This window comes from Dendropsophus ebraccatus, chromosome 3, assembly GCF_027789765.1.
Source record: "Dendropsophus ebraccatus isolate aDenEbr1 chromosome 3, aDenEbr1.pat, whole genome shotgun sequence".
Taxonomy (NCBI): domain Eukaryota; kingdom Metazoa; phylum Chordata; class Amphibia; order Anura; family Hylidae; genus Dendropsophus; species Dendropsophus ebraccatus.
The window spans coordinates 147,747,872-147,775,363 of record NC_091456.1 but is presented as its reverse complement, the minus strand read 5'-3'; the positions used below and the strand labels follow the sequence as shown (position 1 = coordinate 147,775,363).

At 38.3% G+C, this 27,492-nt stretch overlaps 1 protein-coding gene across 14 annotated transcripts in view; it reads left to right on the top strand.

Moving 5' to 3' along the window:
• MEF2C (myocyte enhancer factor 2C) overlaps window positions 1-25,869 on the top strand; it is a 209,541-nt gene extending 183,672 nt beyond the window's left edge. For 11 of the 14 annotated variants that reach the window (XM_069962894.1, XM_069962892.1, XM_069962896.1 and 8 more), the window contains 4 exons: window positions 13,084-13,256; window positions 15,319-15,448; window positions 16,649-16,781; window positions 21,949-25,869. In XM_069962894.1, the coding sequence (XP_069818995.1) occupies window positions 13,084-13,256; window positions 15,319-15,448; window positions 16,649-16,781; window positions 21,949-22,270 (758 nt within the window). In that variant the 3' untranslated portion in view covers window positions 22,271-25,869. The remainder of the gene's footprint in view (window positions 1-13,083; window positions 13,257-15,318; window positions 15,449-16,648; window positions 16,782-21,948) is intronic. The other 3 variants (XM_069962899.1, XM_069962900.1, XM_069962898.1) reach the window with 1 other exon arrangement.
• Window positions 25,870-27,492: the final 1,623 nt, after the last annotated feature.

The window sequence follows — 27,492 nt, the reverse complement described above, 5'->3', positions numbered from 1 at the left end:
TTGTGGAGACCACCAAGTAGCTGGCATAGGTAGCCTTGCAGGCAATGCCTCCTGGGAAGCAATATGCAGATTAGTTTAGGTGGTGTCCTCTTGCACCACCTATTGGTAGTTTCCTTCCTCCCCTGTGGAGGAGAGCTATGGGCATGTCTTTTCCCATCAGAAGCTGGCAACCAGAAATAATACCTTCTAAATGTTGCATTACAGTTTTTCCACCCAATCAGTCACCCAGTACTTTGCTCTACCCCTCTATTCATTCTTTATGGGAACTACAGAAGCAGTCGTGTAAAGTGTCTGTCTGTTTCTGGCAGCTCCCATAAAGAATGAATAGAGTAGTGGTGCACATGCATGACATGCTGCTAATTTCTAAGGAGAGGCTGGAATCCCTGTTCTGGAGAAAGGGGGTCAGCTTCATGAGCTAGTTATCTCCTATCCTGTGGATGGCAGATAACTTTCTCAGAGTGGAATACCCCTTTAAAGAGACCCTGTCAGTAGGTTTATGCTGTCCTATCTAAGGTTAGCATAAACTAGGCATAGAGAAGCTGAACAGAAAAACGTATGGCTTACATTGGTCTGTGCAGCTGATTTAAAGATATCCTCCTGAATAACATGGACAATAAGTAGTCCTCTCTATTATGTGCATAAGCCCAGTGGTCCTTATTATTCATGAGTGGGGGAAGAGGTGTGGCCACAATCCTATTCTCCTGCATATTAGGAGAACGGCTGAACAGAATTATGTAAAAATTACACCTATCTGTTCACTATCTCTATCACTAGTTTATGCTGACCTCATTTAAGGCAGCATAAACCTAGTGACAGATTCCCTTTAAGTATAATGACCCCTTTTAATCTCTAATATGTGTGTATAGTCAGTAAACTATTAAACATTTCTAATTTAACACCTGCAGTTATGTATAGAATCTGTGAATCTGCATTTAGTAATGAGTGATGTGTTGACTAAATCTTATTATATTACATTGATATCATATGTCGGGTACATCAGAACGCATATATTAAAAATGCCCAGACATATATTCCAGTGCGCAATGTAAACTGAATCTCTATACACATTCCAATAAGATGATAGTGCTCCTCGTTCTTTGAGGTAGTAATGCTTACAAGCACCCGGCTTTTATTACAGAGCAGAACTGTATTGAAGTAATTGAAAAGACTTGACACAAGCAAGCATCTTATGATTAAAAAAAATTCTCTTTGCAGAATAAAAGCATAATCAAGTGATGAAAACAGGGAATCATAGCTGCAGATACAAGATGAGAAAGTAAAGCAGCAGGGATGGGATATTGTGGAAGACAGTGAAGAGGTTTCATACATAAAACTCTATAGACAGTAACTGTTTATATGGGCAAGAGGAAAGATCTGGTGACAGTGCCTGATATTTCCCCATGACACACCTTATTCCCATCTGCAACCTGATGATACTTTTCTACCATCTTACTATGCAGTTAAAGGGATTGTCTAGCGAAAATCTTTTTTCTTTTAAATCAACTGGCTTCAGAAAGTTCTATAGGTTTGTAATTTATTTCTATTCAAAAAGCTCAAGTTTTCCCATACTTATCAGCTGCTGTATGTCCTGCAGGAAATGCTGCTTTCTTTTCAGTCTGAAAAAGTGTTCTCTGCTGCCATCTCTGAGACAGGAACTGTCCAGTGTAGGAGAAGGTTTATATAGGAATTTGCTGCTGCTCTTGACAGTTCCCGTCTCGGACAGAGATGTCAGCAGAGAACAGACCAAAAAGAAAACACAATTTCCCACAGGACATACAGCAGCTGATAAGTACTGGAAGGCTTGAGATTTTTAATAGAAGTAAATTACAAATCTATATAACTTTTTTCAATGGATAACCCATTTAATATATAGTAGCTTGTTATTTTAATACTAAGATATATATATGGCATCTTGTATTTTCAATATAAAGATGCATCCGCACTGGATTCAGTAGTCAAGCTTTTCACCTTTAATTTTCTCAGGGCTTTGCAATAGTTACTCCTAGCCATGAAATATTTAATCACCTGGGCTGTATGCTGGTTATCATCTTTAGGTAATCTGGCATTAATAGTCCAATGTCATTAATCTACTCTAATAGCGCTGAAATATATCCTGTGCAAGTAGAAAGTCTGAGTTTGCCAAGGAAAAAAAAAAAAAAAAAGATGATTCGAGGAGGCAGAAAATTAGACCTTACAGTCGTCTTCTGCCTTTTTTAGTGTTGGTCTAGTGGCCCCTTACGTAACTGCATTTTATGCCATGTGCATTGTGAATTGGGATATCTGTATTTTGCAGTGTTTGTGGTTTAGTATTGCATGCTCTGTTTCCTCTAAGCTGTATGCTCTGTAAATAATAGAGTTAAATTCCTCACTCGGCAGACAGGTAAAAGTGTTATTCACCTTAACCATTTCCTGCCCAGAGGGCACATATTGTATGGAACAATTGATTGCTTGGTGAATTTGCTGCTGAGTTGTATAAGAAAATTAGAATCAGATAAGTAATGGAAAAATATTATCATATTACCAGAGTATACAAGAGTAACTCAATATCATCATATTGAAAAGTGTTTGAAATTCTCTAGACCTAGGATTCTTCTCTGTTCTTATATGGCCTATGGTTTATAAAGTCTGTCACTAGTCATAAATAAAAATAAAAAAAAAGCTGGAGATTTACTCTTCTCTCTAATTTCCAAAACCAGGTTTGGATGGGGTTTGTTCCCTGCCAGTAAAGCAGCCTAAAGCAGTAAAGCAGCCTGCAGGATTTTTGCTGGGCAACCCCTTAAAGGCCCTATTACATGAAGCGATTATCAGCCGTAAAGGCCGATAATTGGGCATTACGGCCTATAATCGCTTTGTGTAACAAAAGGCAACAATCAGCTGACATGCACGATGTCAGCTGATGATTGCTTTTCATTGTCTTTCAACATGTTGAAAGACAAATAACTTGGATAGCAACGATCAGCTGCCGTCGCCCAGAGTAATAGGAGCCCCGAGTTGCCACAAATCTGCCCTTCAGAGATTGCCCCTTCAAGACCCCTCTCTTTAACTTCAAACAAAGCTCCTAACCAAGAGTTATCCACTGTTATTACCAATGAAGGCTAAGGCTGGACGTATGTTTTCCTTCACATGCCATTGGTGTTGGTCAATGAACTCCAGCATATTTTGTTGCCATCTTCTGTGACCGGACATTGCGGTATTGCTGATTACTTTGGCCTTCCAGTCCAAGCAACCTAAAACCTAAGGGTGCACAATAGTATATTTCACATGCACTGTTTGACCTAATAATCAATAGTTGGTGACAGTGCATTTAGATTTTCTACCAGCCAAATGTATCTGGAATATGCAATCACAATACAATTACATGTAAACCAGTTTGATTCTGCCAGAAACGTTGGCGTCTTGGAATACACACAATGAAAATTAGGACACAAGAGTCTGTCTCTCATGTTATCTCTTTGATGACTATGGTCTAGTGCAATAAGAAGTTGGTAGGTTGAGAGTATTTAGAAATACAGCTCGGTGGCATGTGATGATAATTCAACTAAGTTCAGTTAGTTTTCATTTAAATTCGGATCTCTCTAGTTTCCCCCATAGAAGAGGCAGTCTGTATTTTAAAGATCTTTTGTATCCCATGAAATTCATGAACTCTTTAAGTGATGCACTTCAAGGGCTGTGCAATCAACAACAGTGGATCTCATTTTTATTCATAGCAATTCAAAGCATTTTTTTTTTTCACTTTTACTGTCATAGTAAATTAGAAGCTAACTGTAAAATTAAGCCGTATTTACATCAGCGTTAAGCATTCCTTTTCTTCTATAGATGCGCTATTCACGCCTATGGTTTATTTAAGTCATTACTCAAATAGCCAGGAACATGCAACAACACTATTTTCTATATAAATTTATCTCCACGTCATTGGTTCAGAAGTAAAGACAAGATTATAAGATTTTTATTTTTTAGATTATTTCTTATATACGTCCTGTATATTTTTATATGTGGTTATGTTCACACACTGTCAAAATGACTGATGATTTTATTGTCTGGCCATCATTTGACAGCAAAAAAACTGCTGTTATTATACAAGTAATGGCCATAGGTACAAAATAACAGCTGTTATTTGCCCTTAAATGACATCCGTCCAAAAAAAATGTTGAAGGTGTATGAACATAGTCCATGGCTGTAACAAACCATACAATACAAATGGTTCCAACAACAGACTTGGCATTTATAAGCAAAAAGTGGTAAATGGGAGGGCATAAGGTGGAGTAAGAATGTTGTCATTGGGCATATTCATAGGGGAAATTTGATGATGGAGTCTGGTCTCCCAGGACTGAGGGTATTGAAAGTAGGTTGCCCAACTGAGAGAACCTAGAAAATTGTAGAAGGCGATTTTAGTAGCCCCTAAGAGGGTGGGAAGAGGATTATACTGGAAGAAGAGGTTGTCAGTGACAGCAACTAGTGGGTCAGGCTAGACAGACTAATGGATGTTGCGCAAAGGACATGGACATACAGTAGGGTTTTGTGGCATAAGGGCTCCTGTCCAGGGGACTGAGGATTATGCTTTAGGACAAATACCTGGACAGAGACAAAGCCCCACAATACATCTAAAGCATGGGTCTCCAAACTGCGGCCCTCCAGCTGTTGCAAAACCACAATTCTCATCATGCCTGGACAGCTAAAGTATTGCAACAGCTGGAAGGCCGCAGTTTGGAGACCCATGATCTAGAAGATGGGAATGAGCAGAAGAGAGGTAGTGGTAGCAATTAGGATCAGGGTATCTTTTTATAATACATCTTACAAAAAAAAAAGATCAAAGTGACTTTTTGAGCAAATAACAGAAGCATCAGTAGTTTGGATCAGAGAGAGATCAGTCACTGCGGATCTTATCACTGTTACATCAAACCCATATTTTATATAAAACATTTATAATGAATGAGTCAAATATTGTTGCTGGAGTATTTCCATTTAAAATATATTGGCATTCTTCCTTTCTTCCCCATCTGTATTTGCCTGATTCATTTAACAAATCCCAACAATACAGGCCAAAGTGAAAAGAGGACAAAAACATAGGGTTGCCAACATAGATATGTTATAAAATGATGTCCATGTAAATAACAGTCTATTGCAAGTACTTGACAAGGGTAGACCCTTAACCCTCATTCTTCAAATACGTCTGGTTGAGTTGACAACCCGGCAACCTGGAAGACATATGTACTTGTATTCATTGCCTACATTCAGCCTGATCTTACAATGAAGAGGTCATCCCTTGAAAGCTAGGTCATATTAGGGGACTCGCTCTTAGGGAGACAGACTTTTTTAGAAACTAATCAGGAGACACATTTCATATTTGTTCAGAACAGTATATAAATAGCCCTCGGCTCATCTCATGATAGAAATTATGCCAAACTCTGCCCAAATCAAGTCAGGAGGCTTTGATGAATTTCATTTCTTTTAGATCATTGTAAAATCAGATGCATTGTACGTGCATCTCTGTGTGTGTCCCTTCATCAGAAATTCACATATTTGGCTAAATATCCTTTTTTGTTGTGTTTTTCTTTCCTTCCACTTTATTTTGAGTTTGTTTATTTAATATTGTTCTTAAACTTCAAGGACAGATTATGTTCTGTCAAGAGAAAAAAATGTTTTTGCTTTTTTTTTCTGTTTATACCTTTCATCAAAGAGCATTAGCGCCAAGGACAGTTATTTTAACTTTACTTTACTGGCATATATAACATAATTAGATGGGGTCAGTTCAGAATATTTATTGAGTCAATGTGTTCTGATTTTCTCAGAACAGTTCTTATTTTTGTCTACTATGTCTAACAGTTCTTCAATCCCTTACACCCAAGATGACATAATACCTAGCTATACTAGAAAAACAGATCTGACCTGTATAATATAAAGTATATTTACCCCTTACTGACATGAAAGTGTTTGGAGCGGTTATGGTGCTGAGACCACTCCATATATGGCAAGTGAGGGCTGTGTTATACAGTTAACATTAGCCATCAGTGGCTGGAATCTGAGATACTCTGATCACTCGTTTAACCCCCTAGATGTCGCAGTTGATAGCTTTTAGGTAGTTGAATGGGGGCTTCTGTCACCCAATTTTGTGGTCCCAAGTGGTAATTATGGCAGTTAGCGCCCTAGTGAAGGCAATAGATGTGTCATCTTAGTACCCTTAAGAGTATACAACTAAGAGTATAAATAAGTAAAAACAATAAGTATTTTGACAATTTATCATCCATGCCATAAGTTATCACTGCAGGTCTCATTGCTGGGACCTCCTACAATCAGGAAATAGTGGGGGGGGGGGGGGGGGGGAGAAAGTGCGGCAGTCATGCAATCCATTCTCTGGCCTGCTAATACCAACATTTTAGGGTGGGTTCACACAACCCGAGACGGCCTGGTGAATACTTTACTGGTCCACGCTTCGGCTTGCTCCCTGTGGCTCCCGGCGTCCTGACATCCCACTCTTCCAATCAGTGGCTGCGGCCGGACAGCGCAATGATGCTGAACAGGACATCAGGATGCCGGAAGCCAAAAAAGCAAGCCAGAGAGCTGACCGGTAAAGTATTTACCGGGCCGCCTCGGGTTAAGCAGGCCGGCATTTAAACTGACAGTATGGAAATCGCAGCGGATTTCGCTTAAAACTCGCAGCGTTAAATCCTTTGAGATTCCATTATGTTTGAACCCACCCTTAGGGCCCTGTTCCATCGGACGATTATCGTTCGCATAATCATTAACGATTAACGATCTCAAACGATCGCTATTGCGAAAGACCTGAAAACGTTCACTCATTTCCATGGAACGATAATCGCTACTTATGATCGTATTTGCGATAGTTTTTTCTTCGCTATTTCTTCTCTATTGCGTTCGTATCTACTGCGAACGACCGAACGATGTCTTATTCAATGCGAACGATTTGCGAACGTTTTGCGAACGAGCAACGATAAAAATAGGTCCAGGTCTTATAAAGAGATCAACGATTTCTCGTTTGGTCATTAATCGTTAACTGCATTTCAACTGAACGATTATCGTTTAGATTTAACGATAATCTGAACAATAATCGTCCGGTGGAATAGGGCCCTTACAGTCAATTTAAGCCCGATGACATGTCAAAAGTGAGTATTAAAGACAGTGACTCTTTAAGAAAAACATTTACAAAAAAGTCCAAAACATTAACATTCAATATTATTTACCCCACACGGTTCCATAAAAAAAGGATGACACATGATAACAAGTAACAGAAAACAAACTCGGCACTACTCACTCAGGGTTTTCTTTAAGCTACTCACTCGTGTCTTGATCACGACAGGGAACAAGGCTGCTATACTCAGGTTCTGATCAATTGTTTATGTGGTGCTCAGCATAAAAAGATCCACATATAAAGATTCGCCACTTACTAAAGTATGATATCAAAAACTTTAATTCCATTGCTGCAGTTGAGGGGTGGAGACTCAAGGACAGGGCACCATTTCCCACATTAACAAATGTGACATGAGCATACAGTAGTTTATTAGGTTGTACAAGGCGATATATGTCTATCCACCACATAGTTGGTATACTTAAAATCAGCTGGGTTTTTTTATGCATGTAAATATTAGCGGTCTTTGTATTTCTTATTTTGATATACTGTATTATGTGATAAGTGTAAAACAATGCACCTTTTAAGCAAAAGTACCATCAGTACATTCCCTTTAAGTTTCGAACATGGATAGAACGGGGAAGCCGGTGCTGTGGTCCTTTGTTGAACCATGGCCTGGTTCCCGCATACTACGCTGTTCTAATTATGGACACCGGGCCAGGGGTAAAGCACTGGAGGCAGGCCGGCCCACCCCCAGTGAGAGGAAACCCCCTCCCCCCTGTAATGTGGCTCCATTACAATTATTGAAGCCGCATAGAGGGGCAGGGTTACCTCTCACTTCCCCTCGCCAGCACCATTCTATCCATGTGCGAAACGTAAAGCGAATGTACTGATGGTACATTCACTTTAAAAGAAAGGGACTACAGAGTGACACTAGGAGCCAAGAGAAAGCATACATGTGTTAGGACGCAAAACTATCCCCCACCCTTTAGTTTCCATCCCGCGACTGCAGCAATGGAATAAACGTTTTTAGTATTGAACCTCAGTGAGTCCCGTATCTTAATGTGTTGATGTGGCTATAAAAACGACAGCTCTCCCACCCCGAAAAGTTTTTTTTAAACAGTAAAACATAACAAAAACGATAGAATTTGGTATCACCATAATTGTACTGACCAACAAAATGAAGTTGACAAGTAATTTTCACAGCAAGTTGCACAAGCACAACCTCATGGTAGAATTTCATTTTATTCTATTTCTTCTATCCTACTTTATATTTTTTTTCTCAGCTTATTAATACGTTACATGGTTAAAAAAAAAAGTTCAGTACAATTTACTCTGCAAAGAAAAAAATATATATGTTATAGGTGAAGTAAACAGTTATGGTTTGTGGTATGAAAAAGTGCAAAAATTACTGCTGTTAACAGTAGCATTTAAAATGTGTAAGTAGAAAATAGAGAAATAGAAAGAATTATGATTTTAAAAAAATGGAGATTTCCTTTAAAGACAGATTCACACAAGGCAGTTTATGAGTCAAAATAAGAAGTAGATAAAACTCTTTCCTTCTATTTCTGATGTTGCCTAAAAGATGCATTGAACATGGCCTCGAACTGCCCTGTGTATCTCTGGTTTCCAGGCAGCTCTATGACTTCTTACCATGCTGCTGTCCTCGTCATTTTATTGACCGGTTTTCTGCGGAACACATTGCAGTTAGTATTGATCGCTATTATGAAATTTAGCTGTAAAAAATATCCTATCATTTTATAGGAAGTAAAACATGACTTTAGGTGCAGCTATACATAGGCTAGTCTCATAGGGGAGTTTATACAACTTAAACAAGAACTTACACACCTATATATAATACCTTTATTTAACCATCATATAAATATGTTTTTATATTAGAGAAAATAGAGCAATTGATCGGAGGCCATTAGAGCCACTGTAATAATAAAATACACGTCAAACGTGCAAAGGGGCTAATAATTCTAAATCTTTTCAGCCCCCTCGTAATACAATACAATCACAGGCTACATTGTGTTACAGAAAATGTTTAATATCACTGTAATTTGGGTCTTGGTTTACTAAATGTATGCTCATAATGTTTCTCTTGTGCACATAACTATGAATTTCATTCAAAACGTAGCCAAAAGTATAATGCACTCACTCTGCAATCCATCTGTTTTCCATTTTCGCATACTGTATAGTCAGGAAATCCATTCATTTATGACATATAATTTTTGCACTTTCAAGTGGGTAGTGGAATGTGACACAGCACATAGAGCCCCATTTAATTTGATCATTTTCCAGACGGAATGTAATTGTAAAGTACAGGTTTAGAGCAGGTTTAAACCATACGTTTTAGGGGTTTTCTTGCCTTCATGTTTCCGCTTTTTTTTTTATCTATCTTCCATTCAAATTCAAATGAAGTATTCTCCTTTAACCCTTTGTTGCAGGTTTTAAAATACAGCTCTAATGACCTGACATGACTCCTTACACTGAATTCTATATATATATATATATATAATTTTTTTTTTTTTTTTTTTTTTTTTTACTGGTTGTCAAAATCACTTTATCAGACTTAAAGAGCAAAGTAAATTCTTAAGATGATGCATGACAGAATTTCCATAGGAAAAAAAAATCAAGATGTTTCATAATTGAAGCTAGGATATTAGAACATTTGCAATGGAAGATTGTGCAAGTTAAAGCTTTATATATCTTTTATATGATATAATTCAACATTATATGTCCAATGAGCATGTATAGAAGTTTATCATTCTATATAGGTGTGTAGGTTGGGTGAGGATAGGGCTGTTAGAGCATAAACCTCCGATGCAGAGTTTTCGGAGAAGTACCAAGAAGCCAATGTGCTCTGGTCAGGGCATTTTAATATATGAAGCTTTGCCTCAAGTAAGGGGCAGCTTGGCTTTGACTCCATTACTGAAACTATTGGGTGGGCGGGGGGAGTTGTTTGATGAGACGATCATCTCACACCGGGCTAAGGTAAAGCATGAGAGGCACCAAATGTAATAAGAGGCACATGATCTAATAAAAGACTGTCTGTCGTGTGTCTGGTTTCTGTTTTCTGGCATAACATGCCATTTTGTAGTGTAAGATATATTAAATCGACTGGGCCATAGAGTCCATACCCCCTCCAACTAAGTCCCACCCAAGTGTGCATAAAAGGCTGGGGGTCTCAGTCTTTAGCACAAAACATGGATAATGTAAAAAACTGGCCCATCATGATGATATAAGCCGCTATCAGAGGTGTCTGCCAGTGGCTTTCTCCCCTCTCCCCATTTTGAATACATTCATGCTCAGTTGAGTTGAGAGTGCATGTGTATGTGGGGATTAGGAGAAATGTTATATGTGTTTCAAGCTGTCATCAATTCATTTATATTTAGCTGTTTCCATGCTATCCAGTACAAACAACCAAATCTAGTTTCCGAAACAACCTCACAGAAAATGTATCCAGTGCTCATTGTTTGGAGGTGATCCTGGAGGTAACATTTTCCTGCAGAGTAATTGAATGAAATATCCATTGGAAGGTATTTATGGGTCCTAAAATGACTTCCCATGCACCCATCTTTTCTGTACCATCCTCAAAGAACTCCAACAAAGACCTCTGTCTCCCTTACAGAGTGAAAGGAATACTTCTACTTTTTCTTTCAAATCAAGGTTATACACATTTGTAAATTACCTCTAATAATCTCACATCTTCCAGTACTTATCAGCAGCTGTATGTCCTGCAGAAAGTGGTGTATTATTTCCAATCTGACACAGTGCTCTCTGCTGCCACCTCTGTCCTGTGCAGTAGCAAATCCTCATAGAAAACCTCATCTGCTTTGGATAGTTCCTGACATGGACAGAGGTGGCAGCAGAGAGCACTGTGTCAGATTGGAAATAATGCACCACTTCCTGTAGGGCACATGGCAGCTAATAAAAAAATAAGTAAATTATAAATCTATATAACTTTCTGACACCAGTTGGTTTGAAAGAACAACATTTTCTCTGGAGTAGCCCTTTAACAGTGATCTCTTCAGTTAGTAGACATGTTCCATGACAGACCACACTCTAAGGCTGGGTTCACACTATGTATATTTGAGGCTGTATTTGTGAGGCTGTATAGCAACCAAAACCAGGAGTGGATTGAAAACACAGAAAGGCTCTGTTCACATAATGTTGTAATTGAGTGGATGGCCATCATTTAATGGCAAATATTTGCTGTTATTTTAAAACAACGGCTGTGGTATTGAAATAATGGCAGTTATTTACCGTTATATGGCGGCCATCCACTCAATTTCAACATTGTGTGAACAGATCCTTTCTGTGTTTTCAATCCACTCCTGGTTTTGGTTGCTATGAGGACCTGACATGAGGACCAAATACTGCCTGAAATATACATAGTGTGAACCCAGCCTAATACAGTATACTGCTCTGAGGACGAGACTTAAGGACCGTTTTCTTTATGTAACCTCATGCTTGTACTTATCCCAGAGTTTCAAAGTATGGGCTCCCATGTCAATAGACAGAACAGAGGATTTGACATTTTTCATGTCACACAATCCTTAAAGGATAGTCATTTAGAGGGGTTGGCAGCCATAATTCATAAATATAGGTCTCCAAAGCAAAGATTGGCAAGTCTGTACTGTGCCCTTCCTGACCAAAAAGAACAGATACAACATGTGGATATTGTCATTGGCAGCCAGCTCATTCCGCACAACTGGTAATGATAGAGACTGACCACTGCACGTCCCAACCACCTGCGGACAAAGCCTGCCCCTTACTAAGTGATATTCTCGCTTGACTGTCTGAAAGAGTAAAATCATTGCCATCCTGGCACAGAATAAGCAAAAGCAAACACAGGCATGCAAATGCAATTAACGAGACATATGTTTCAATAAGTTGACATATCAAAGAGACGCTTAGCTGGTAACTAATAGGAAGCAATCGCTCATCAAGTGTTGATTTAGCACTGTAGGGTTAGAGGAAAGAAGAGACTGGAGAAAGTTTGTTCTGGAAATTAGGAGGTTTGCAGAAATGAAAATGTCGGAAAATAATGAGGCACATGAAAATATTTTAGCACCTCCGTTCCTTTTTATCTACACAGAAAACACTCCATCTATTTTCTGCCCATAGCCGAAAGCAAGAAGAGAAAATCATTGTATTTCATAGGGAACAGAGTCTACATTTATGTAGTCAGGAATACATTTATACTGTTATATTACAGAAGCTTTTTTATACCCCACTGAAGGAGATCTTATCGATCAAACCACCAATGAAATTCCATGTTCATGTTATGCCCCCCCCCCACACCCCAAAAAAAAAAAAAACAAGCCCCCTGCCTACAATACAATAAGGAGCTATATGTGGAGCCATCATGTGTCAGTCAGTAATACCCAGCTGTATTGTAGATATGGGGTCTCTATATACTACAGATCAGTGATGTCCAACTAGGGGGGCTAAAAGACCCCTCATGACAAATTCATACTGTGAAGCTGCATCCCCCATAGTAATGCTTTGCCTGCATATATAGGACAGTAGACCTTCTCTGCTTCCTTCTCTTTTAATGAGGCACTGTGTTGTTTTTTTCTACCCCCCAAAAAAAGGAAAGAAAGAAAGCACCATCTATACATATAAATGTCAAAGATTGAGAAATCTGGGCCAACATGTCAAGTTACCTATTACTGCTATAGATATAATATGCATATACTAGAGATGAGCGAACCTCGAGCATGCTAAAGTCCATCCGAACCCGAACATTCAGCATTTGATTAGCGGTGGCTGCTGAAGTTGGATAAAGCCCTAAGGCTATGTGGAAAACATGGATATAGTCATTGGCTGTATCCATGTTTTCCAGACAACCTTAGAGCTAATCAAATGCCGATCGTTCGGGTTCGGATGGACTCGAACCGGAACCCGGTTCGCTCATCTCTAGCATATACTGTACCTATAGTAACAAGCATAATATTTCATTTTTTTTTCTTTTTCTATCTTCCCAACAGGTAATGGGTATGGCAATCATCGTAACTCACCAGGTCTGCTGGTCTCACCTGGTAACTTAAATAAAAATATGCAAACGAAATCACCACCGCCAATGAACCTGGGGATGAACAATCGCAAACCTGACCTCCGAGTTCTTATACCACCTGGCAGCAAGAATACAATGCCCTCTGTGGTAATATATTATTTTTATTATTATTATTATTATTATTATTATTATTATTATTATTATTATTATTATTATTATTATCATTATCATCATCATCATCTATTTTATTTTATTTTATTTCATATTTTGAGATTCTTCTTCTAAATGCAATGTCTGAATTAATAGAAATTGTCTGGATGAAGTCATAATGTACAACATAAACTCCGTCAAAGGGCTATTGTGCCAATACTTGTGTACAACATTTGGGTGACAGCCCTTCATTCTTTATATGCCGAACTAGTATCCATAATGGGATGGCATTACTCTATCCTATCAATCTCCTAACTATCTATCTATTTATGGCTATGTTCACACAGCGTTTTTTTTCAGCTCCACTTAAAATGATGTCCGTCATTTTGAGTCTAAATTAACGTCCGCTATTTGCAAAAAACGTCCGAAAATATTGTTCATGTTCATTATTTTGACGTCCCGGCAAAAACGTCAGTTTTTCAATGCATTGTGTGCATAGGACATCCGTCTTTCCTTTGACTTCAATGCAATTGCATTGAAGTCAGTTAAATTGCTGCAAAAACTGACGTTTTTTTAAATGGCGAAATCGGATGTTTTTTCTCCATTTTTGAAGTTGTGTGAACATAGCCTTTCTATCATCTCCAATATATCATCTATCTATCTATCTATCTATCTATCTATCTATCTATCTATCTATCTATCTATCATGTGTCCATTATATGTATTTAGATCTAACTATCTATTACCTGAGACTCACAATTTCACACTTTATTGATAAGTGAATACTCTCATGGCTTCTTAGACCAAGGACATGATGATAAAATGTTATTGCGATTGACCGATAGATAGATAGATAGATAGATAGATAGATAGATAGATAGATAGATAGATAGATAATATTTTTATATTTATATATTTTTTTAAAAAAAGCTAAATCCTGGTAGTGTAATGTGCAGATAGATAAATAGATAGATATAATAATATAATGCACCACTGATTCTAAACCATATGTTCCCATAAGTGTTTATACTATTGCTGCTACACCCAGATGTCCGCACATGATTTATTTCTTGTCCCTTTAAGAATGAGATCTCTGTTGGGATTTTTAAAAAATGACCCCAGTGCCTCATACTTTGGCATCCAGATGCCGTCAGGAAGGAAGGGGGGAGAATACCAAAAAACCATACACATGAATAAAAGCTCCATAAAATGATTCTATGCATTGTCATTGTGCCTGATATCAGCCGGGAGTTTTACTGCTGCATGAAGTCTTCTGTTTTCTCATTGGTTTTATCACTATTAATAATGGACGACTACTAATTGTTAATTAATACTCCTTTCCCCCGCTCTCAGTCTGAGGATGTCGATCTGCTCTTGGTAAGTGGCTGAAGCTTTTTTGGAAGGATCTAATTTGTGCTGTGAAATGTTAGTCTGCAATGGAGGAAAAAAAAAAACCTTCTGTGTATAACACATTGAACTCTATCAATCCGAAATAAAATAAATGGCCCAAATTGTATGATAGAAGCGCCATCCTCTGACCTATGCACATTTAATATTGGGATTTAAATGGATACTTTAGTATAAATCATCATCATAATACATTCTGTAGCAGTAAAGGTAGGAGCTTTACTGCCATCTGCTGGCCATTAGATTTACAGCAGCTCTTAGGGGTATGATGTCGGAGCCTGGCTGCCGGTAATTTTAATGACATTTCTGCATTTGAATGATAAAGAAACAATGATAGTACAGTATGCATATTTCATCAATTTTCCACATGGTCTGTTTTCAGCCCACAATAAAGCAATCTTTACTTGTGGCAAGTTCAATTGCCTAGGAGAAGCTGATGTAATGGGTTACCATGGCGACACTTGGTCTCTTGAAAGATTGTAAATGATAGGGTTGGGAGAGTTCATGGGAGTCACATGCTAAATGATTAATTTGTATCATGTTGAAGTGTTTTTTTCTTCTCTACTGAAAAAAAAAAATGTAACACGCTGTACAAAGCTACAAATAATTCGGATGTTCTCTTTTTTTTCTTGTGTTTTTTTTTTCTTAATAGAATCAAAGAATAAATAACTCTCAATCTGCTCAGTCACTGGCTACTCCAGTGGTTCCTGTAGCAACACCGACTTTACCTGGACAGGGAATGGGAGGATACCCATCAGCCATTTCAACAACATATGGCACTGGTAAGCAACACATACAAGGATCAATAGTGTCAATATTACATTGATTTTTTTATTTGTAGTCATTATAAGTTTCCCTACTTAATCCCCACAAGTTCCCTATAATAAGATAACAGTTTCCATTATCATGTGTTTAAAGGGATTGTTCCTATTTTTATAAAATGCTTTCAAAAAATGAACATATATTGGTAAAATAAAATTGTTTTACAACCTTTCTTGTCTCCACTGTCTCACTTCCTGTCTAGTGTACATCCTGTAACAAACCTACTGTTCCTGCTGGACACTCTACCTAGGATTTTAGTCAGCTTTCGCTCCCACTATACCCCTTCTACTATAACCCCACCCACAGGAGCTTCCCTTATTGTAGAACTGGCTGAATTGCCAGCTAGAGTATATAGCAGGAACAGGATGTCTGTAACAGGATATTAAGAATAGAGATTATCGAACCATCGGCATTTGACTCCCGCTGCCTTCCCAAGGATACAGCCTAGGTAATAGGCTGTATCCCTGTTTTCCAGTGGGTACTCGGGCTGTCTGCACCTTCCCCACGAAAGCAGCGGGAGTCAAATGCCGATGTTCGATAATTTCTAATTAGGTCTGTTACAAGTATATTAAACAGGAAGTGAGGCAATGGAGACAACTGAGCAGTTTGTATCAGTATCAGAAGAAAAATGTAACATATTTTTATACACTATGGGAGGGATTTATGAAAACTGGTATACTCTTACGCAGGTCTTACATTAGGTCCTGGCCCCCAATTTCCTTGCCGCATTCACTAAGAGGTGCACGCCTCTTTGTAAATCCGGACTGATCTGTGCCTTCCGTACGAGGGGTGCAGAAATCTACACCTGCTCCTGAGCAAGTGTAAATTTCTGCCATGATTAACACTTGCAAGCAATGGTAAATCACGTGTGGGAGGAGGCCACACCTCCTCCCGACCTTGCTGCGCCTCCCCATTGGGCGTGAAGGGTATACGACAGGCCTACACCAGGGGCGCATCTGTGCCTTCTCCCTGGCGTATGCCAGGGGCACAAGATTGATAAATGCCCCCCTATATGTGTATTTATTAGACAGTTGATAATATTTTTTTTCATTGAAAAATTTCTTTAAAAATTAAAGATTGAGATTATGATGTAATATTTTATTGTACATATTTGCATAAAGTTCTGAAAAGTCTTTTAATCTCTGTGTTTTTTATTGCAGAATACTCATTAAGCAGTGCAGACTTGTCATCTCTTTCGGGCTTTAACACCAGTGCCCTCCACCTTGGATCAGTCACTGGCTGGCAGCAACATCATCTGCACAACATGCCTCCATCCACGCTCAGCCAGTTGGGGTAAGCTATGCACCACCCTAAACTAAGCCTTTCTTTAAGTGTATTAGCAACATCTTCTATTTGTCATTCTCTTTTTTCCCCCTACCTCAGTATGCTGTGCATGTCTCTGAGTACTCTCCACCTAAGACTTTTAGATCCTATAACATTCTGTCTCATACCCTTATCTGTTCCCTTCCCGTATACACTATGGAGGCTGTATTAGATATAAAGGAAATCTACTGGCCATAACTAGTGATAGTACTGACAAATTATTGTAGACTTCTATGAAGGCCTTCTCTGCTCCAGGACTAGCTCTATAATCCCCCAGTGCAGCCCATGTATCATCAATTCTTCTACCAGATAATGCATAGACGCCATAACTATAATTATATTGAGTAAGGGAAACCAACTATTAGCAAAGTGTTCAGCACTGTAGGATAAGAAGGTTGGAAGGTTGTGCATTGTAAACAGTGAGTGGCATGGATGACTACCTGTTGGGCGGGGGTATCAGCCACTGGTGACCACCCATTTACTCATGGTTCAGAAAACATAAAAACAATTAAAGGCTCCTTTAATCTATTACACTTTTTCCTTTCCAAACCTATTTGCAATGTACATACATTTGACAATTTAAAGAGACTCTGTAAGTAAGTTTAGGCTGTCCTATCTCAGGGTAGCATAAACTAGTGACAGAGAAGCTGAACAGAATGATATATCACTTACATTGGTCTGTCCCGTAGATTCAGAGATATCCTTCTGAATAACATGGATAATAAGTAGTCCTCTCCATTATGTGCATGAGCCCAGTATTCCTGGATATTCATGAGAAACAGAAAACTCCACCCACCAGCTGCTGATTGGCAGTTATCTATGCTGTGTATAGGCAGCCAACTGTCAATCAGAAGCTGCATATTAGGAGAATGGAGATCTACTTTATAACCCAGGTTATTATAAAGCTCCTTCATTCACAGAGAATTGACTGTAGTAGAATAAGATATATCTTATTTTCTTATTTTTAAATGTTAAAGTCTATTGAGAGCCTTTTATGTTACAATCATCATCTTCACCTTAAAGTCTACCCATCATTAAAAATAAAACTTTTGACAAGTCAAAAGTTTTGATCAGTGGGGATGTCACTGCTTAGACCTCCACTGAGAACTAGGAGAACTAGCATGGAGCAGCATGGGCCAGCTGTCAATCATATCTGTCCAGGCAGCTACATTGACTTATAATCGAGATGTCTAGACAGAGAACGCTGCAGACAGTAACTGAAATTCGTTACCATGCACTTCTCCTAGCTCATTCTTCTGATCGGGGGGTCTCAGCAGACCCCAACTAGTGCAAAATTTTTTACATGTCCCTGTTTTTTATGGCAGTGCCCATTTAAAAGCAAATGCAGACAAGATAAGTTTTCTTTCAAGAAAAAAAAAACCCTTAGCAAATGTATACCAGAATCCGCACAGATCTATGTATAGTAGTATGCATTTACCCCAATGATGCAGTAGCTATAGACACCTGTAGGTACACTTTAAAGGGGTTATCTAGCGCTACAAAAACTTGGCCACTTTCTTCCAGAGACAGATCCACTCTTGTCTCCAGTTTGGGTGGGGTTTTGTAACTCAGTTCCATTGAAGTGAACAGAGCTTAATTGCAAACCGCACCTGAACTGGAGACAAAATCTGTGCTGTCTCTAGAAGAAAGTGACCACGTTTTTGTAGAGTTGGATAACCCCTTTAAATGTAGAGGACATGGTATCATCAAGACATAAAAAGTTTAAAGAGTTCAAATGTAACCTTCATTATACAGTAAATTTGTACTATTCTCTAGTCAATTATAAACAAACCAATAAACGCCGATAGATAGATAGATAGATAGATAGATAGATAGATAGATAGATAGATAGATAGATAGATAGTATATGGGATAGATAGATAGATAGATAGATAGATAGATAGATAGATAGATAGATAGATAGGAGATAGATAGAAGATAGATAGATAGATAGATAGTATATGGGATAGATAGATAGATAGAGTCCAGACCCTTTTGTAGCTCCCTTTAGCTAAGAGGGGGTAATGTCACACTCCCTTCAGACATATTATATGTATAATTTTTTAGATGACAGAACACTATTTATAAAGCCCAGCTCATAGACAACTTCTAAAGTGGTTGACAATTGCACGTTGCAATAGAAGAACAAGCATATAATGATACAGATCATTTTGCTACTCTCTTTCTAATTTTTCTGGCCGACATTTCTCGGTCTTCCGGTAATTAGCTTACTCACTTATAGCTATTGTCACAAAGCACCAACATCCTGAACCGTATACTTTTCTAGGGGCTTGTTTGCTACTAATTGCAGAGGGATGACCAACATAAAGTGATTTCAGAGCATCTCCAGAATACCCCTCTCCTATACTATGTAATAAAATGCTTATGTTTACATACATTTCCTGGACAAACAGGATGATGGAATGGCAAGCATTGCCTATCGTTTCATGACTAACTTTACTATTCAGTTAAATATAGTAATTAAAAAAAATTCAATAAATACATGCAAGTAAATTCTCACAGATAGAACATGAGTGAACACATATATTGCCATTCTATATACATAGACAATGAACCATTCTGCTATTCTACATACATATATATATGAACATAGACATATTTACTCCTACATGCATACATATACACAGATTCATGTTATAAGTGATGTTCTCTATTTTATGTTACGTTTTTTACATTTCAACACCTAATAATAAATATTCATACAACACAGATTAGTGTGCACACTGCATTATGTACCAGCAGGTGGCACTTGTAGACAAACCATTTAGATAAGCAAGCTATTTCTATCAGTCGGGGAGAAATACAGGAATATTAACGGTATTAGGGATTCTATAGGTGGTCTGGAAGCAAGTTAATATTCCCAATTCATCTCATTTACATGTCTTCTAATATTCTCTATATTTGTTTCACAAAATGTTTTCCCAACTTTTTTCTAAATCTGATAAAAGATAAGGGAACCTGAGTGAACAGAGAAGATAGAAGACAAATGCTATTATTTAGAGTAATATATCCATACACACCCATGTTACAATGTGAATAAAGGCCCAACCTGGAGGAGCTGCCCTTGAAGAGCAAGCAACCTGTCAGATCAGCGCTCTCTTGCTCCTTGTTCCCCGCTCGCTGTTGGTGCTATTACACGCGCTGACAGTAAGGGGGTAAGAGCAGGAGGACTCTCCAGACGATCTTTAGATTGTCCAGGGAGCCTATAAGAGATAGTGGCAGGCAGCAGACCGTTGTTATGGTTGTATTTCTCTTCAACAGCCAATGTTGTGCATGTCAGCCAATCATTGACTTTTAATACTAGCTATTACACCAAGCGATTATGAGCCATAACGGCCAATAATTGGCCAAATACGGACGATAACCACTTGGTGTAATAGGGCCTTAACTCCTAATACCTCTGTTGGGTTTAGGTTCGTCTTGCCCATGCTCCGTTGTGGCTTTTTGGATGAGCATCTATGCTCAATGCCAGGCCGCTACTTTACTTCCCAATTTTTGTAGTGGAGGAATGACATGAATTATCACTTAATATATTACAGATATAGTTTTTTTTTTTTTAAATTAGGCCTAAAGCTTGTATTCAAGCTAGATTAAATAAAAATATAAGGTGTCTGGTGACAGCCTTAGGGCTTATCCCCACGTGCCATATTTTACAGATACTATAGATAAGGAAGCCCTGTAGTGTTTCCCCACCTGGCATGATGTATCAATAGCATGCCGAGAGTGGGAAACTGTTTGATTCTCCGAAGCACTGGAGTGGCACAGCAGTCATTACAATGCCACAAAGATTCATGTATCAATGTATCAATATCATGCCGGGAGCAGGGAAACTGTTTGAATCTTTGTGGCATTGTAATGCCGAGGGCAGGGAAACACTCCATGACAGGGCTTCCCCGTCTGTAGTATCCGTAAAATACAGGATGTGGGAATAAGCCCTTAGTGTAGCTTCTTGTGACAGAACGTTAGTCTAGTGATCTGCCTTAAAGTATTTTTTTTTCCTGCCCAACAGTAATGTATCATGGTTACTAATGTGAGCTGACGTATCACAACATTACATTAGGGTCTCACCCATTTAGGACTTTCGGCATCCTACTGCCACTGCCCTCAACTCACCAGATCAAAGGATGTTACATGCACAAACATGCTGGAGAGATACTACTGTATACTGGTTCACCAAATATATGTGATCTAAGCCTGTTGTTGAATTGCTCTGTACCTACCAAGGACAATGCACATGCTTTCTATCCGGAAATGAGATAAGAGTTTTAAACTTTACACCACATTTTAAGCAGCTGACCAAACATATAGGGGGAGATTTATGAAACTGGTGTAAAGTAGAATTGTCTTGCCCCTAGCAACCAATCAGATTCCACTTTTCATTCCTCACAGATTCTTTAAAAAATGAAAGGTGGAATCTGATTGGTTGCTAGGGGCAACTAAGGCAATTCTACTTTACACCAGTTTCATAAATCTCCCCCATAGCCTCCAGCTGGTAAAAGTTGGCATTTATTTATAACAAGATATTCGCCTTTTCCCGATACGTTCCCAAAGTAGGAGCATAGTCTTAGTCTATTATTTTTAGATTTTTTGCATTATATTTTAACATGGATACCTTAGCCTTACAAATCCAATATTATAAAAAATGGACGTATCGTTACCCTTTTCATTTTTAGTGCCCCCAATTATACCTCAGTTGGTGTTGTCTGTGGTTGTCAGTTGACACCATTGTTGGTATTATTAATGATTATTAGTAACCATTGTTTGCACTGTCAGTGTTTTAGTTGATACCGTAGTTGGTACTGTCAGCAGTTGTCAGTTGATACCATTGTTGGTCAGTGTTTGTCAGTTGGTATCGGTACTATTAATGGTTGTCAGTTGATACCCTTGTTGGTACTGCTGGTAGCTGGTAGTTGGTACTGCATTGGGTACTGTTTCAACAACACTGTCCAAGACTAATGCCATTTTATAAAGACTTCTGCCCATCATCATACCAAGCTGTAGATAATAATAGAGTTTTGGTTCAGCTGCTTAAATTGTCCTGTTTTGTGAGTGTTAGTGAGTTTAGAGGCGGTTTAAGCCTCCTCATTCTGTAACTACGTTTCCTTTCCTCCTACAGAGCTTGCACTAGCACTCACTTATCTCAGAGTACAAATCTCTCCCTGCCTTCTACTCAAAGCCTCCACATCAAGTCAGAACCTGTTTCTCCTCCTAGAGACCGTACCACCACACCCTCGGGATACCCTCAACACACGCGCCACGAGGCGGGGAGGTCTCCTGTTGACAGCCTGAGCAGCTGCAGCAGTTCGTATGACGGAAGTGACCGAGAAGACCATCGGAACGATTTCCACTCCCCCATTGGACTCACCAGACCTTCGCCGGACGAAAGAGAAAGCCCGTCAGTCAAGCGCATGCGTCTCTCTGAAGGATGGGCAACATGATACAGTTATTATATATTAGAATTTTTTGCAGTGTGTGTGCTATACCTTATGGGAATTGGGCAGGGAGGGAGGGTCGATATACATTATATGTGCCGTGTGTGGGGGAAAAATAAAGTCAGGTACTCTGTTTTGTAAAAGTACTTTTAAATGCCTCAGTGATCCATTATAGGGGTAAGGAGAACTGCTGAACGAACAAGCTTAGCACTTAAGCTATCAACAGAAAACTTGTACAAAATAGATTTTGAAGCTAACCTCTTTTTCACTGTTGTGCTCCCTTTGCAAAATGTATGTTACAATAGATAGTGTTATGTTGCAGGTTCAACGTTATTTACATGTAAATAGACAAAAATAAAGGAAACTTTTTGCCGAAATTGGCAAATGTTTTTCCATGAGAGAAAGCAGCTGTTATGCAACATATGGTGACATGTACAGAGGTTTTGACCGACCCAGCATCGGGTGGCTGTGGATAACTGTAGAAAGGCTGGGCCGCCAAGTCCATGTAAACTACTCAAACACACCAGCATGTTCAACAATAGAAAAGAAAAAAAAGAATATGGCACTTATTTGAATAAATTTTGGGTCATACTAAAATGGTGTTTTTGATGGTTTACATCTTTTGTTGTTCATTTCTGGGTATACATCACTTAATATATAGAAATATAAATTATGTACATTACATTTTGCTTATTTTCATATAAAAAGGTTAAATGAAGTTTGCGAAACATTTTGTGGCTTTTTGTAGGTAATTTAAGCCAAAATGTGTTTTGTTTTTTGTTTTGTTTTTTTCTTGATAGCTTCGCTACTATTTAACAGTCCTTAAGTAAAGAAATGAAGGATTTTTCTTTTTTTTTTTGTAAAAAATAAAAGTAAAAAAATATGCCCCCCACCTTCCTCCCTCGGTCCATGAAGAAATTCACGCTTTTGCTAATCGAAATAACTGTTTTCTCTTTGTAGACGTTTTTGTTTTTTGGAAATGTGTATTTCTAACTATATGAGATAATATTAAGAATCTTTAAAAAAAAAAATCTGTGAAATTAACATGCTTGTATACAGCATTCTAATAAACATTGAACTAGCATTTTTTTGTTATCTTAATAGTGGGGAGGGAACAATATGTGTGCTGCTGCTTACTGTATGTGGGTAGCTGTATTGTAATACTGCATTCATGTGCAGGTCCAAAGTCAGCGATATCACAGGAATATCCGCCATGGTTAAAATATTTCGATTAACCCTGTTTGCATCCACGTGGGTGAACTGACATCCATTGTACATAGATCAGTGCATTTAGGTCTTCATCTTCATAGAACATTAGATTTGATTGCACAAATGGAAGCCAATCCTAGAGCCATTTCAACCTATAGCTATGAACCTGTATTGCATATTAGTAACTCTCTTTACATTTTGATGTGTCCAGAATATGCAACTATAACCGACCGAGTTTACGAGTATTGTTAGAAGTAATTTGCCTTTTTTGAAGGATTCTTTCTAGGGAAAAGTAATGATAAAATAGCCATATAAAAAAGTTTACCTACTTTACTCATACAGCGTGTTGTAGTCGAGGACCCATGTCATATTGAATGACAGTGGAAAATACTTTTAGTCACTCAACCAGCAGAAATAAGAATGTAAGTGCAATTTTAGCTTAGTATAGTAGATGAGATACTACTGGAGCCTCGGAACACAAAATATGGATGAAAGGTCAGCTCTCAGTTTCCACAACTGAAGTGAACCCATAGGATGTAAATAAGGTTTAGGTAACCCGTCCAACTCCAGCTGTTATGTACATGCTAGTTCTAGAAAGTCCTGCCAGTCGAAGCCGTGTCGAAAGTAGTAGTTCAGCAGCTGGAATGAGTTAGGTTGCTTATTGCTGGTATAAAAGGGAGAACGGTGATCTAATTTATTAGATAAAAGCACAATTTTGTGATTCAGTCACTTTCTGTAAAGTATAATTTTTTAACTGAACTGTACCTTGCCAAGTGTTGGCTTGGCAATGCTATTTTTTGCTGTTATTGCAATCCCTTTGTATTTAACGTGTTTTTTGGGGCAGAGCCTCAATGGGGTATTAACATTTAAGCTCATCCTATACAATTAACAGAAAGTTAGGCAGCATTCTTGACCAGAGTGGCATTTTTTAACATTTTTCATATCAAATCCCAAAAAAATTTTTTTTTTCTTTTTGCGAGAAACACCCTCAAATCAGACATACATTTTTCTTAGAATTAACTATTTCTTAGTTTCTCAGAATGAAGTAGAAATGTAAATGTCATTTGGTAGAAACCATAAGCAGGGGGGACAAGTCATAACCTTCATGGAAGATGTCATGTTTTAATACCTGTATGTGTTTACGTTGCCATTCACCCATCCATTAACATAGTTATAACAATACTGATGTGTGTTGTTGTTACCATGTGTTTCTTTAAGAAACTTAAATTATGTGTACTCTATGTTTTTTTTCTTTTTGTTTTTTTTTTTTTGTTTTTTTTAACAAGCCACTTGAATCTGAATAAAGGCTGTTGCCTAAACACAGAGTACTTCATTTGTTACAATGGTGCCATTGGCTGTGATGTCTTCATTCTCACAGTGTTCCATTTTTTTATTTTTTTACCCGACATAGTTTTGATAAAGGACTGATGGAATATTTCTTTCTGTAACAGTATTTCACACTGGCTGTGCAAGTTGAGGCATTGTCAATGGGGGTAATTTACTATTAATATTTGGGGCCAAATAAGGGGAGAGTTTTATTTTTCCTCAAAAACAGTCAGGTTAATGTAATTTATTGCTTCGCCCAAGGATTTTTGAAAAGTGGCATTTGCATTTCTTTCCTAGTTATGGGTTGTAGTAAAGTAAATCTCCATCTATGACTGCCTCTCAAGAAGCCCAAACACTCTAGTAAGCCTTTAGGATAATTTACAACTTTTCTAAGCTGGTCACTTACCTAGTCATATGTAGGGAAGACTAAGCCATGAATGGGATGCTAAAATTCTGTCTAAATTGGATTTGGTTGTTCAGTGGTCATAGTGGTCGATCAATGATTTTAATTAACAAGTGCTTCATATACCTCTAAAACTACAAATTTTAGGGCAGGTTATCCCTAGATATGTAAAGCTGGCCATACACATTAGAAAAATGTTAGTCAAAAGCGCTGATTTCGGCGTGACCAGCTAACCATCTATTGTGTGACTCTGACGTACAGGGACATAAAAGTTGGTTTTCCACTGCTCAATCCTTTTGATTAAAAGGAAATTACCAGCAGATTAGAAGAGTCCAACCTGCTGTTATGTTCACATAGCGTACAGAATACTGAGAATGAAGGTAATTTTGTTACCTTCATCCTCAGTGCTGTTTTTGGCAGATTACCAATTTTCAATATGCAAATTAGGTGGTTTGGTGTACTGGTGGTGCCAATTCTCCCCTCAGTGCACCAATCTTCCCCACCAGCCTGCTCCTTTTGGTGAATAGACATCTGGTGCTTTGCCTTGATGTGCACCATAGTGACGTCATTGCAGAGTGCCAGATGAATATTCATTAGGAGGGGCAAACTGGAGGAGTGGGACGGCATTAGTCTTGCCCCAGTGCACCAAACCACCCAGTTTGCATATTAAAGAGAAGATTTGCCTAAAACAGTACTGAAAAAAAATTACCTACGTCCTTAGCGTCCCTGGCTTTGTAGGAACATAACAGTAGGTCAGAGTCTTCTAAATATGTGTTGTGATCTTTACTCAATTCCTGACAGGAAAACCTCAAGGTCATCTGTAGCCTGGTAGCATAGGCAACCCCAGAGTTTAGAGAGCTATAGGCCAACAATAATATTAGTATTTTATGGAAATTTTTGTTTAGCTTGGATATTCTTTGGTAGGATTTTTATTTAGTTTTACTAAGTACAGGGACACATTAGACTGGAAGTGACTTGGTCAATTGGGTAATTCTAGAAAACAAGTCCCCTAGGTTTACTTAGGGGGATTTCTAAGGAAAAGTGGTCCCAAAGTCCAAAGTGGTCCACATATAATCTACCTAGGACCATACAAATCTTTTGAGCCCATGCTCGGAGGTGATGTTATTCATTTATGCCAAGCCAACCATATTACAGTGTATGTAGTGATCAATGAATGTACCACATTATAGTAGTTACTCTATGATACCTTGCCCTTATTTTGCTCCAGATAGTAAATCACCCCTATTTTAACCAAAGATATGAAGCAATCCAAGATTTCAAGAAGAATGTAATATCAGAAATGAACACTACAATACCCGCTAATAACAGTTATCCATTCCTTACCAACAGTTCTACATCACTTCGACATGTGAATTTGTACTACTTATCCCTTATACTGTTAAAGCTTGGATTGCTTCAGTTGGTTTTATGTATAATTTTAGTTTTATTTTGTAGTTTATTTCTATTAGTATTTTAAATGGAAAGTTTGTAAAAGAGGGAGATTAAACGTTTCTAGCCAATGAAACAGAGGCTCACAGCGGCATAAGCTGGACTTTGTCGCCCCTAGATGGCAAGATGTTATATAACTAAGTTAATCACATCTGTATATCTTAAGGGACCTTATTCAGCTGTCTGTAGTGAACATATATGGATACATTGAAGACGTTTCTCCTGCTGGTATCAAGGTATAATTTGTATTTTGCGGATTATTAAGTAAAATGACTGTCTTTCATAGTGAACTGTTGTCTCTAGTCCATTCTTTATAAAAAAAATAAAAAAAAATGGTTACTTTTATATCTCCACGTGTGTGGATTCAAAAATGTTATCACAGACAAGGTGTAAAACATCATTATCGATGAATTGGGCTCAGCACTCTCTGCTGCCACCTCTGTCCATGTCAGGAACTTTCTAGAGCAGTAGCGAATCCCTACAAAAAAAACTCTCCTGCTCTCCAGACTGGAAAGAAGTCTACTTCTATGTGCCTCAAATGCTGCACGCTCAGGTTCAGACGAAACCCGAGTGTGTTTGATGTTCCCTCATCTTTACTCCCCACTCAAGCGAGCTAAAAGCATTACAGGTGTCTTCCTCCATGGTGTGCCTGTTTTCCCCACCAGAGGTGTTAGTAGTGAGCAGATGCAACACTGGTTCTCTTCAGAAGAAGCTGAATATCCTTCAGCAAAACTTGTGTTAGAATGGCAGCCCCAATGTACAGTACCGCTAAGGAAACTAATAAAAGCTCCACATTTTCCCAAGGTTTAACCAACAGTCACTTGTCATGCCATTACCTTGT